The 14,070-nt window shown below is 43.4% G+C and overlaps 1 protein-coding gene across 1 annotated transcript in view; it reads right to left on the reverse strand.

The window, feature by feature from the left end:
• Positions 1–2,792: 2,792 nt before the first annotated feature.
• LOC135534747 (syntaxin-binding protein 5-like) overlaps positions 2,793–14,070 on the reverse strand; it is a gene marked incomplete at its 3' end in the record, with an annotated part of 19,775 nt that continues 8,497 nt past the window's right edge. Inside the window, exons 4-7 of the mRNA XM_064961635.1 lie at positions 10,707–10,830; positions 8,373–8,448; positions 3,652–3,812; positions 2,793–2,865 (exon numbers count right to left, since the gene is read on the reverse strand). Coding sequence (XP_064817707.1) covers positions 2,793–2,865; positions 3,652–3,812; positions 8,373–8,448; positions 10,707–10,830 — 434 coding nt within the window. The remainder of the gene's footprint in view (positions 2,866–3,651; positions 3,813–8,372; positions 8,449–10,706; positions 10,831–14,070) is intronic.

Genomic DNA, 14,070 nt, shown 5'->3' on the forward strand with positions numbered 1-14,070 from the left:
TGTGGTAGGATGCTGTCTGGGACTAGTATAGTTTCCGGTGGTAGGATGCTGTCTGGGACTACTATAGTTGTGATGTGGTAGGATGCTGTCTGGGACTAGTATAGTTTCCGGTGTTTTATGTAGGATGCTGTCTGGGACTACTATAGTTGTGATGTGGTAGGATGCTGTCTGGGACTAGTATAGTTGTAATGTGGTAGGATGCTGTCTGGGACTACTATAGTTGTGATGTGGTAGGATGCTGTCTGGGACTACTATAGTTTTGATGTGGTAGGATGCTGTCTGGGACTAGTATAGTTGTGATGTGGTAGGATGCTGTCTGGGACTAGTATAGTTGTGATGTGGTAGGATGCTGTCTGGGACTACTATAGTTGTAATGTGGTAGGATGCTGTCTGGGACTACTATAGTTGTGATGTGGTAGGATGCTGTCTGGGACTACTATAGTTGTGATGTGGTAGGATGCTGTCTGGGACTACTATAGTTGTGATGTGGTAGGATGCTGTCTGGGACTACTATAGTTGTGATGTGGTAGCATGCTGTCTGGGACTAGTATAGTTGTGTGGTAGGATGCTGTCTGGGACTAGTAGAGTTTTGTGTGGTAGGATGCTGTCTGGGACTACTATAGTTTTGTGTGGTAGGATGCTGTCTGGGACTACTATAGTTGTGATGTGGTAGGATGCTGTCTCGGACTAGTATAGTTGTAATGTGGTAGGATGCTGTCTGGGACTAGTATAGTTGTGATGTGGTAGGATGCTGTCTGGGACTAGTATAGTTTCCGGTGGTAGGATGCTGTCTGGGACTACTATAGTTGTGATGTGGTAGGATGCTGTCTGGGACTAGTATAGTTTCCGGTGGTAGGATGCTGTCTGGGACTACTATAGTTGTGATGTGGTAGGATGCTGTCTGGGACTAGTATAGTTGTAATGTGGTAGGATGCTGTCTGGGACTACTATAGTTGTGATGTGGTAGGATGCTGTCTGGGACTACTATAGTTGTGATGTGGTAGGATGCTGTCTGGGACTAGTATAGTTTTGTGTGGTAGGATGCTGTCTGGGACTACTATAGTTGTGATGTGGTAGGATGCTGTCTGGGACTACTATAGTTGTGATGTGGTAGGATGCTGTCTGGGACTAGTATAGTTGTGATGTGGTAGGATGCTGTCTGGGACTACTATAGTTGTGATGTGGTAGGATGCTGTCTGGGACTATTATAGTTGTGATGTGGTAGGATGCTGTCTGGGACTAGTATAGTTTTATGTGGTAGGATGCTGTCTGGGACTACTATAGTTGTGATGTGGTAGGATGCTGTCAGGGACTATTATAGTTGTGATGTGGTAGGATGCTGTCTGGGACTACTATAGTTGTGATGTGGTAGGATGCTGTCTGGGACTAATATAGTTGTGATGTGGTAGGATGCTCTCTGGGACTAGTATAGTTGTGATGTGGTAGGATGCTCTCTGGGACTAGTATAGTTTTATGTGGTAGGATGCTGTCTGGGACTACTATAGTTGTGATGTGGTAGGATGCTCTCTGGGACTAGTATAGTTTTATGTGGTAGGATGCTGTCTGGGACTAATATAGTTGTGATGTGGTAGGATGCTGTCTGGGACTACTATAGTTTTATGTGGTAGGATGCTGTCTGGGACTAATATAGTTGTGATGTGGTAGGATGCTGTCTGGGACTAATATAGTTTTATGTGGTAGGATGCTGTCTGGGACTAATATAGTTGTGATGTGGTAGGATGCTCTCTGGGACTAGTATAGTTTTATGTGGTAGGATGCTCTCTGGGACTACTATAGTTTTATGTGGTAGGATGCTCTCTGGGACTACTATAGTTTTATGTGGTAGGATGCTGTCTGGGACTACTATAGTTGTGATGTGGTAGGATGCTGTCTGGGACTAGTATAGTTGTGATGTGGTAGGATGCTGTCTGGGACTACTATAGTTGTGATGTGGTAGGATGCTGTCTGGGACTAGTATAGTTTTATGTGGTAGGATGCTGTCTGGGACTACTATAGTTGTGATGTGGTAGGATGCTGTCTGGGACTAGTATAGTTTTGTGTGGTAGGATGCTGTCTGGGACTAGTATAGTTGTGATGTGGTAGGATGCTGTCTGGGACTACTATAGTTTTATGTGGTAGGATGCTGTCTGTGACTAGTATAGTTTTATGTGGTAGGATGCTGTCTGGGACTAATATAGTTGTGATGTGGTAGGATGCTCTCTGGGACTACTATAGTTTTATGTGGTAGGATGCTGTCTGGGACTAATATAGTTTTATGTGGTAGGATGCTGTCTGGGACTAGTATAGTTGTGATGTGGTAGGATGCTGTCTGGGACTAGTATAGTTTTGTGTGGTAGGATGCTGTCTGGGACTACTATAGTTTTGTGTGGTAGGATGCTGTCTGGGACTACTATAGTTGTGATGTGGTAGGATGCTGTCTGGGACTACTATAGTTTTATGTGGTAGGATGCTGTCTGGGACTACTATAGTTGTGATGTGGTAGGATGCTCTCTGGGACTACTATAGTTTTATGTGGTAGGATGCTGTCTGGGACTAGTATAGTTGTGATGTGGTAGGATGCTGTCTGGGACTAATATAGTTGTGATGTGGTAGGATGCTGTCTGGGACTAATATAGTTGTGATGTGTTGATAGAGGAGTATTATTCACCCTGGTGATGTCTAACATTTGGCCTGACGGTGTCACATCAGGAGTTGACAGCCTGGTTTCCTCTAGACCACAGCAGCAGCAGCAGTGTGTGTGTGTGTGTGTGTGTGTGTGTGTGTGAACATACTTGCTCTGTGTCAGATCAACCATGATAAAGTCCTTTTCTAGAAGCAGCACCACCGCATACGGATCCTGGATCTCTGTAGACATTATCGCAGAGAACAAATACATTAACTACACATAAATATACTGTATGTTTCTATATCTAACACAGAGAAAAAATACATTAACCATACAGGAAGGAACATTAAATATACTGTATGTTTCTATATCTAACACAGAGAACAAATACATTAACCATACAGGAAGGAACATTAAATATACTGTATGTTTCTATATCTAACACAGAGAACAAATACATTAACCATACAGGAAGGAACATTAAATATACTGTATGTTTCTATATCAAAAAAAAGAGAACAAATACATTAACCATACAGGAAGGAACATTAAATATACTGTATGTTTCTATATCAAAAAAAAGAGAACAAATACATTAACCATACAGGAAGGAACATTAAATATACTGTATGTTTCTATATCAAAACACAGAGAACAAATACATTAACCATACAGGAAGGAACATTAAATATACTGTATGTTTCTATATCAAAACACAGAGAACAAATACATTAACTATACAGGAAGGAACATTAAATATACTGTATGTTTCTATATCAAAACACAGAGAACAAATACATTAACTATACAGGAAGGAACATTAAATATACTGTATGTTTCTATATCTCAATGGAGTAACTTGAAATACACTGTATGTTTCTATATCTCCACAGAGTAACATATGTGTGTATTTGATGTAGGGAGGGAGAGAAGAGAGAGAGTGAGAGAGAGAGAGAGCGAGAGAGAGAAAGAGATTTCACTTAATCCTTCAAACCCCAGCTAATGACCATGGCCCCTCAACTCACTGTTGGAGTATGGGGTGTCACAGAGCACCAGGAACTCTACGATAGGGTGGTCCATCTCCAGCACCGTAATGGCCTTGCCATGCATGATGGTCAGGGTAGGCCTCCGTCCCCCAGCCTTGTCGTATGACAGACCCCCAGAGAAGATGACATAGGGCTCGTTGCTGTGGAAACAGAGAAGATGACGTAGAGCTCACTGCTGTGGAAACAGACTCCGTCCCAGTCTAAAGTGTCTGTCTCTGTCCCAGTCTAAAGTGCCTGTCTCTGTCCCAGTCTAAAGTGCCTGTCTTTGTCCGTCCCAGTCTAAAGTGCCTGTCTCTGTCCCAGTCTAAAGTGCCTGTCTCTGTCCCAGTCTAAAGTGCCTGTCTTTGTCCGTCCCAGTCTAAAGTGCCTGTCTTTGTCCGTCCCAGTCTAAAGTGCCTGTCTTTGTCCGTCCCAGTCTAAAGTGCCTGTCTTTGTCCGTCCCAGTCTAAAGTGCCTGTCTTTGTCCGTCCCAGTCTAAAGTGCCTGTCTTTGTCTGTCCCAGTCTAAAGTGCCTGTCTTTGTCTGTCCCAGTCTAAAGTGCCTGTCTTTGTCTGTCCCAGTCTAAAGTGCCTGTCTTTGTCTGTCCCAGTCTAAAGTGCCTGTCCCAGTCTAAAGTGCCTGTCTTTGTCTGTCCCAGTCTAAAGTGCCTGTCTCTGTCCCAGTCTAAAGTGCCTGTCTCTGTCCCAGTCTAAAGTGCCTGTCTCTGTCCCAGTCTAAAGTGCCTGTCTCTGTCCCAGTCTAAAGTGCCTGTCTCTGTCCCAGTCTAAAGTGCCTGTCTCTGTCCCAGTCTAAAGTGCCTGTCTCTGTCCCAGTCTAAAGTGCCTGTCTCTGTCCCAGTCTAAAGTGCCTGTCTCTGTCCCAGTCTAAAGTGCCTGTCTCTGTCCCAGTCTAAAGTGCCTGTCTCTGTCCCAGTCTAAAGCACATGTCTCTGTCCCAGTATTTGACTCACATTTGCTTCATTTGCTTTTCTATACAGTTGATGTCAGAAGTTTACATACACTTAGGTTGGTGCCATTAAAACTTGTTTTTCAATCACTCCACATATTTCTTGTTAACAAACTGTAGTTTTGCCAAGTTGGTTAGAACATCTAATTTGTGCATGACACAAGTATTTTTTCTAACAATTGTTTACAGACAGATTGTTTAACTTATAATTCACTGCATCACCATTCCAGTGGGTCAGAAGTTTACCTACACTAAGTTGGCAGCCTTTAAACAGCTTGAAAAATTACAGAAAATTATGTAATGGCTTTAGAAGCTTCTGGTAGGCTAATGGACAGAGAGAGAGGAGTGGGGACGGAAACTCAAAAGAAACTAACTTTTCAACAGAGACCCCGATGACTGTTGGGGTATAATCAGAATTGGTGGGTAACATAGATAAGATGTTTTATTTTCATAATATGCTTATGAGTTATTTCTCATAAGAATGTATTTTGTTGTACTATAGTGGTGGCCATTGGCAGTTATCTGTTCTATGTCAAGACTAAGTTGCTTGAGCCGCAGAGAGTGGAGAGGTCAAGGTGTCATCATGTGTAAACATATATTTTGCTCCACTGTGTCGGTGTGCCAGTCACTCCCTACTTTTCCCATCGGGGAGAGGAGGATGGCAGTGTCTGGAATCATTCTATGCTCCCTCTATCTTAACCTATACTCTCACTCTCCTCTCTGTGAGCTTGTCCAGTATTGGTTGTATTTAGAATTGGTTGTATCTAAATGACAATTTGTTATATATCATAGGGTGGGGGTAATGTCTTGGTACCATTTTGTACAAAGGACAAAATAAGAGCTTTGTTTAGGAGACCAAACTGAACGATAATTTATAGCCAACTCTAGCTAGGAGATACTCCTCTCTGAAGTAAAGTCTTTCTTTGTGTAAGTTCCTGGGACCTGTGGATTGTCATGTCGTCTCGGGGGGGGTGGATGTTTGCTATAAAGGATCCCATTTGCCATTATGTTGGGACTCTCAACTTTTCATTAGAGATACTGAACTGTTGAAAGTCAAAATGCTATTGCAATGTGGAAGGGACTCTCAGAGAATTCATTGATAGACACTGAATTGATCTGAGAGTCACAGGGTTTGTGATAGAGCTCATTTAATTAAAGATGGACTTTGATAACTAACTCTGACTTGTGTGTGTGGTTTGCTCCCATGATTTGGTAAATAGAGGAAATTTCCATGACACGACACACTGAGCGTACATATATATATTGATTGCAATGGTTCCAGAAAGAGTGAGCGTTCATGTGCAAAGGATTAGCATTTCAATTGTTATAATGATCAACTCTGTGTTTTATCTCAGTTGACCCCCACTTCCCTTTTGTACACCAAGCCGCAATGCCGGTTTAGCCCACTAGGGAAACTACTTTATCATTTCCTTGTAACTATCTACTGTTTGTTTATGCATTTCTGTGAATTACTTAGTTAATAAATAAATTATTTAAGACAATTGATGTATGGATGACTCATAGTGAATACTGGGTTCGTGCGGATAACCAACAACTTACGACATTTAGAACGAGACTAACGTGAGGTAAATCATTCTTAATTAATCAGAAGACTATTGATCAGGTATGAAAATATCTGAAAAGTTATATTAGGAAAACTACAACTTTGCAATCTGAATATTTTCCTTGGTGCCCCGACTTCCTAGTTAATTACAGTTACACGATTAATCAGTTTAATCATGTAATAATAATTACAGAGAACCTAAAGATAGTAAAGACACGACAAGAGTTACCCAAAACGTTTGACTCAAGTTAAACACTTTAAAGGCAATGCTACCAAATAGAGTGTATGTAAACTTGTGATTCACTGGGAATGTGATGAAAGAAATAAAAGCTGAAATAAATCATTCTCTCTGCTATTATTCTGACATTTCACATTCTTAAAATAAAGCGGTGATCCTAACTGCCCTAAGACAGGGAATCTTTTACTCAGATTAAATGTCAGGAAAACTGTATTTGGCTAACGTGTATGTAAAACGTCTGACTTCAACTGTATGTCTCTTTTAAATCGAACTTCACACAACTAGAACTACAAGCCTCAATTGTAAATCCACAAGCCATTTAAAGGAGGGAAATAGGAACGGATAACAGGGATCGGGCATTCCCAACAGACAACAAAGATCATGAATCAGATAAGAATTTCAGAGGCTCTCCTCTCAATTCCGTGCGTGGAGATAAGAAACGCTTTTAAAAAGGCTCTTTTGTACTGTTAATTGTCTTCTTGTGTGATATAAAGCCTTCAGATGGAGGACTCAGACCTATCTGGAGCATGTTCATACTGAGTTTCACTTCAGAAGCACATCAAAATAGTTTTTTGGGGGGCAAATACAAACATTGAGAACTTAACAAGTTAATGTGCATTACACGAGGACTGCTTTTGACATTAATTTGTTTGGTGTAAAATCAGAGAGAACTGGATTTGAAGGTGAATGGAAAATAGGGCAAAAAACATTTATCTAAACACTTCCTGGGTCATGACGGATATATCGGTAGAAAGCTTAAATTCTTGTTCATCTAACTGTCCGATTTACAGCAGCCATTACAGCATTAGCTGCCATTTGATTGTTTGAGGACGGCGCCCCACTTCAAAATATTGTTCCACCCGCACAGGTGTCATACATTTACAAATAGGGATTAAATATTCACTTACTTTTTGAAAATCTTCCTCTGATTTTTCATCCAAAGGGTCCCAACTATGACATGTAGTGTTGTTTTGTTAGATAAACTCCTTCTTTATATCCCAAAACGTCAGTTTAGTTGGCACCATCAAATTGAGTAATCCACTCATTCAACTTGCAGAGTAAAAAAATCAGAAAATCTACCCCTAAACTTTGATTCAACAAGTCAAAATACGTTTCTAGTTACTCCTCAGATACCCTAAAATGTAATAAAACTATAATATTTCTTACAGAAAGAAGTATGTTCAATAGGAAAACAATTTTAGCAGGTGCGTCCTGTCTTCATGCATACCCGAATTTTCAAGACTGTGTCCCTTTTTGACAAAAAATGTCGTATTCGTTTTGGAATAAACCTTGAACATAGACTACTGACACCCTGTGGAAGTCATAGGATTTGCATCCTGAGAGCTAGAATTGAGTATGTATACTTTCCATTGTAAGAGCTCTCAAAAAAACAAAACAACATTCCGGTTGGTTTTGCTTTGGATTTTCTCCTACCATATCTATTGTGGTATATTGTCCTACATTATTTTAACATTTCTACAAACTTCAAAGTGTTTTCTTCCCAATGGTACCAATTCTATGCATATCCTGGCGTCAGGGCCTGAGCAACAGGCAGTTTACTTTGGACACGTCATTCAGACAGGAAAGTGGAGAAAGGACACGAGCCAGCTTCGCCTGGGACTACAGTAGCAGATGGTTAGTGCAGTACAGATGTGGTGTAGTGCCATCCTGTGTGCTGCATGGTTTACCTCTTAAGAGGCTCCTGGTTTACCTGTTACAGGCTCATAGTTTACCTGGCTCATAGTTTACCTGTTACAGGCTCATAGTTTACCTGTTACAGGCTCATGCTCATGGTTTACCTGTTAGAGGCACATGGTTTACCTGTTACAGGCTCCTGGTTTACCTGTTACAGGCTCCTGGTTTACCTGTTACAGGCTCATGGTTTACCTGTTACAGGCTCATGGTTTACCTGTTACAGGCTCATGGTTTACCTGTTACAGGCTCATGGTTTACCTGTTTCTGGACGTCTTGTATTCCACCTTGAGGATGGGCTTACACGCCTCCTTCCTCCCTTCCTTCAGTATCTTCCCTGGGGGAGATGAGAAAAGGGAACATCTCAAAAAGTGGACTATCCCTTTAAATGTTTACAGTTTTTATACTTTGATAATAGGAGTTATTAGAATATCTCAGAGTTTTTCAAATCACTGTCATCAACTGTAATTCTAAACTGATCCAAACCTTAATGGAATTTAGTAGTACAGTAGAACAATCTCTGTGTGAGTTTGCATATTCTGTTCAACAACACATTTTTTTGTCTCTTTTCCTCATCAAAGCATATTGTTTTTATCTAATTCCTATGTTAACTTTGATGAACAAGCTGGGGAGTGGAGGGAAGTAGAATAGAACATGTTGGTTAATGTGGATATAAGTCGTTCACAATGTTTACCTCTTCTCAAGTCTCACTGTTTGTACAGTGGTTCTTCCTTTTTGAGTTTTTTTAAATTAAATGTATTTTACTAGGCAAGTCAGTTAAGAACAAATTCTTATTTTCAATGATGGCCTAGGAACAGTGGGTTAACTGCCTGTTCAGGGGCAGAACGACAGATTTGTACCTTGTCAGCTCAGGGATTCGAACTTGCAACCTTTTGGTTACTAGTCCAACACTCTAACCACTAGGCTACCCTGCCGCCCCATTATGCTGCTACCGTTTCTGGTAGACGGTGACAGATTGAATTGGTAAAATTGAGTCATTCTGGCAACAATGGCTGACACTTAAAATAACGTGCCGTAGAATTCTGTGGCACCCTGCAAGATGTACTGTAGTACAGCGCAACTTGTACAGGGAGAACCACTGTGAGGCATAAAACTTTCCTCTGGGATCTGACCTGGCATATCATCCAGGATACTGGGTTCATCTCTTACGGTATTCATGATAAAACGTCCTTCTCAAAATGAAGTGTAAACAGCTAATAAACCCACATGTGAGAGAGAAAATACAACCTCACGTCATAATAATATACATAGAGACGAGCAGAACAGTGTAGATCCAAAACAGAGCAGAATAGAACAGAGCAGAACAGTGTAGATCCATAACAGAGCAGAACAGAACAGAGAAGAAAACAGCAGAACACAGAGCAGAACAGATCAGAGTAGAACAGAACAGAACAGAACAGTGTAGATCCATAACAGAGCAGAACCAAAACAGAGTAGAACAGAACAGAGAAGAAAACAGCAGAACACAGAGCAGAACAGATCAGAGTAGAACAGAACAGAGCAGAACAGAGAAGAACAGAAAAGAGTAGAATAGAACAGAGCAGAACAGATCAGAGTAGAACAGAACAGAGCAGAGCAGAACAGAGAAGAACAGAGAAGAACAGAACAGAGAAGAACAGAGCAGAACAGAGCAGAACAGAACAGAACAGAGCAGAACAGAGTCAAAGTAGAATGACTCTTGCTGAGGTGAAAGAAACTTATCTCGCTCTCTCCCTGACCTGACCAGTCAAATAAACCAAAAACCATGAATAAAATAAAACTAATTGCCCACTGTTCCAGTCCTATTAGCCCACTGTTCCAGTCCTATTAGCCCACTGTTCCAGTCCTATTAGCCCTCTGTTCCAGTCCTATTAGCCCACTGTTCCAGTCCTATTAGCCCACTGTTCCAGTCCTATTAGCCCACTGTTCCAGTCCTATTAGCCCACTGTTCCAGTCCTATTAGCCCACTGTTCCAGTCCTATTAGCCAACTGTTCCATTCCTATTAGCCAACTGTTCCAGTCCTATTAGCCCACTGTTCCAGTCCTATTAGCCCACTGTTCCAGTCCTATTAGCCCACTGTTCCAGTCCTATTAGCCCACTGTTCCAGTCCTATCAGCCCACTGTTCCAGTCCTATCAGCCCACTGTTCCAGTCCTATTAGCCCACTGTTCCAGTCCTATTAGCCCTCTGTTCCAGTCCTATTAGCCCTCTGTTCCAGTCCTATTAGCCCACTGTTCCAGTCCTATTAGCCCACTGTTCCAGTCCTATTAGCCCACTGTTCCAGGCCTATTATGCATCCCCGGTGTGACAGACAGACATACAGACAGACTGTGTGTGTGTCCTTTCTGTGGGTCTGAGCTCTGAGCAGACAGACAGTGCTGGGGGAGTCTTCCATAAGATAGTTCAAAGGGTCAAACAATGGCGCCTACACACAGACGAGTCCATCACAGCCACAGACAGCCAAGGCCGTGGCAGAGAAGCAGCGGTTCTCTCATCACAATCAGAGCTGAAAGAGTATTCAGCAAACATCTGACATGTGTTTTGTAGATGTGTGTTTGTTTGTGTACGTGTGTGTGTTTTGTGTGGGTGTCTCACCATGAGGATATGTGATCTGAATAGGTCTGGCTGTGTTCCTCAGGTTCCACATCGTCAAGCTGCCGTCTGAGTGGCTACACATGAACTGCTTCCCTTCATGGTGCCAGCTCACAGAATGGATAGCCTGGAGGGAGAGAGAATCACGGGTAGAGAGAGGGAGGGAGGAGGGGATTGTGAGGGTAGAGAGAGAGAGAGGATGGGATTGTGAGGGTAGAGAGAGAGGGAAAGAAACAGAGAGAGAGGGAGGGAGGATGGGGTTGTGAGGGTAGAGAGAGAGGGAAAGAAACAGAGAGAGAGAGATTTAAAGGTTAGAGAGAGGGAGGGAGGAGGGGATTGTGAGGGTAGAGAGAGAGGGAAAGAAACAGAGAGAGAGAGATTTAAAGATTAGAGAGAGGGAGGGAGGAAGGGATCGTGAGGGTAGAGAGAGAGAGCGAGAGAGGGAAAGAAACAGAGAGATTTAAAGATTAGAGAGAGAGAGAGGAAGGAAGGGATTGTGAGGTGCAAGAGAGAGGGAAAGAAACAGAGAGAGAGAGATTTAAAGATTAGAGAGAGAGAGGAAGGAAGGGATTGTGAGGGTAGAGAGAGAGAGCGAGAGAGGGAAAGAGAGAGAGAGCATTAAAGGATAGATAGAGGGAGGAAGGAGGGCAACGTGAGAAGGGAGAGAGAAAGATATGTTATTAAGGGTAGAGAGAGAGAGGGAAGAGAATGTGGAAACTCTCCTACCTGCATTGGTGCCCCATGTAAGGACAAAATGCACCCCTTCACCCAGGGTTAACCTAGAACCTAAATCAAATCAGTGCTGTCCCTAAACTATTTTGGAGCTAAATGAGAGTGGAAACGGCTAGAGCCGGACTGATTAAAACTGTGAACAGGATCAATACCACCTCAAACCGATAACTAGACATAGAACCGGAGAAGTAGAGAAAAAGAGGGGTTGGGAAACTAAGGAAATGGACTGTCGTACATGTACCATTCAAATAATTACACAGTAAAAGTCAATAATGCAATCCAATTAGGCTTATGTTCCTTCCCTAGACTCAACACACACACACACACACACACACACACACACACACACACACACACACACACACACACACACACACACAGACACAGATTATGTTTACCTGCACAGTAACTATTTGATATTAAACTGATTATGGCAGTAGGCATGTAAACAAACTTACTCTGCTTATCTTATTTGGCGTTAGGTCAAAATCGAGAGTAAAGCATACGCTGATTAAAACACCTGGTTTTCTGAGAGATTAATAGGACAAGTAAGCACCTTCTAAACACCATGTAAACACCTTGTAAACACCTTGTAAACACCATGTAAACATCTTGTAAATACTATAGTAAACATCTTGTAAATACCATGTAAACATCTTGTAAACACCATGTAAACAACATGTAAACATCTTGTAAACAACATGTAAACAACATGTAAACATCTTGTAAACACCTTGTAAACACCTTGTAAACACCTTGTAAACACCATGTAAACACCATGTAAACACCTTGTAAACACCTTGTAAACACCACGTAAACACCATGTAAACACCATGTAAACACCATGTAAACACCTTGTAAACACCATGTAAACACCTTGTAAACACCACGTAAACACCTTGTAAACACCACGTAAACACATTTTAAACACCATGTAAATACCTTGTAAACACCTTGTAAACACCATGTAAACATCTTGTAAACACCATGTAAACACCATGTAAACACATTGTAAACACCATGTAAACACCATGTAAACACCTTAATTAATCGGAGTTCCAGCGGTGTATTTGATCTGAGCATGTGCCAGCATCAACCAAGAGGCCGAGCACCAGCCAAGAGGCCGAGCACCAGCCAAGAGGCCGAGCACCAGCCAAGAGGCCGAGCACCAGCCAAGAGGCCGAGCACCAGCCAAGAGGCATAGCACCAGCCAAGAGGCAGAGCACCAGCCAAGAGGCAGAGCACCAGCCAAGAGGCAGAGCACCAGCCAAGAGGCCGAGCACCAGCCAAGAGGCCGAGCACCAGCCAAGCGAGCCTTACTCGCCAGCCAAGCGGCCTAACGCGCCAGCCAAGAGGCCTAGCGCCAGCCAAGCGGCCTAGCGCCAGCCAAGCAAGCTAGCGCCAGCCAAGCAAGCTAGCGCCAGCCAAGCGGCCTAGCATCAGCCAAGCGAGCTAGCGCCAGCCAAGCGAGCTAGCGCCAGCCAAGTGGCCTTACGCGCTAGCCAAGCGAGCTAGCGCCAGCCAAGCGGCCTTACGCGCCAGCCAAGCGGCCTTGCGCCAGCCAAGCGGCCTTGCGCGCCAACCCAGCGGCCTTTCGCGCCAGCCCAGCGGCCTTTCGCGCCAGCCAAGCGAGTTAGAACGAAAGAAAAAAAAGAAGAAAGATGGTGGAAGTGTGACGGGAGTGTTGCAGCGGGATGTGACGTTGAGAACACTGCCGTTTATCCACCCGTTCCTCTCTCTTCTTCCATCTCCGTCAAAGACAGAGCCTTCCTTATAACAAATAATTTCAGAGTGAGAGCTCCTTTTGTCCTACCCGATCTAAGCAATAGCGATGCCTTCCCCTTGTTGTGTTCGAAACCGTCTTTGATGACGAGTGCTAGAGACCTGGAGACACCAGAGATTTCTAGAGACGTGGACACAGCAGAGAGATAGAGACCTGGAGACACCAGAGAGGTCTAGAGATGTGGACACAGCAGAGAGATATAGAGACCTGGAGACACCAGCGAGGTCTAGGGACCTGGACACAGCAGAGAGATATAGAGACCTGGAGACACCAGAGAGGTCTAGAGACGTGGACACAGCAGAGAGATATAGAGACCTGGAGACACCAGAGAGGTCTAGGGACCTGGAGACACCAGAGAGGTCTAGGGACCTGGACACAGCAGAGAGATATAGAGACCTGGAGACACCAGAGAGTCATAAAGACCTGGAGACAACAGAGAGGTCTAGAGACCTGGAGACACCAGAGAGGTCTAGAGACACCAGAGAGTCATAGAGACCTGGAGGCACCAGAGAGTCATAGAGACCTGGAGACACCAGAGAGTCATAGAGACCTGGAGACACCAGAGAGGTCTAGAGATCAGGAGACACCAGAGAGGTCTAGAGACCTGGACGCACCAGAGAGTCATAAAGACCTGGAGACACCAGAGAGGTCTAGAGACCTGGAGACACCAGAGAGGTCTAGAGACCAGGAGACACCAGAGAGGTCTAGAGACCAGGAGACACCAGAGAGGTCTAGAGACCTGGAGATACCAGAAAGGTCTAGAGACACCAGAGAGTCATAGAGACCTGGAGGCACCAGAGAGGTCTAGAGACCAGGAGACACCAGAGAGGTCTAGAGACCTGGAGACACCAG

The sequence above is a fragment of the Oncorhynchus masou genome, unplaced genomic scaffold (genome assembly GCF_036934945.1).
Source record: "Oncorhynchus masou masou isolate Uvic2021 unplaced genomic scaffold, UVic_Omas_1.1 unplaced_scaffold_3913, whole genome shotgun sequence".
NCBI classification, from domain to species: Eukaryota; Metazoa; Chordata; class Actinopteri; order Salmoniformes; family Salmonidae; genus Oncorhynchus; species Oncorhynchus masou.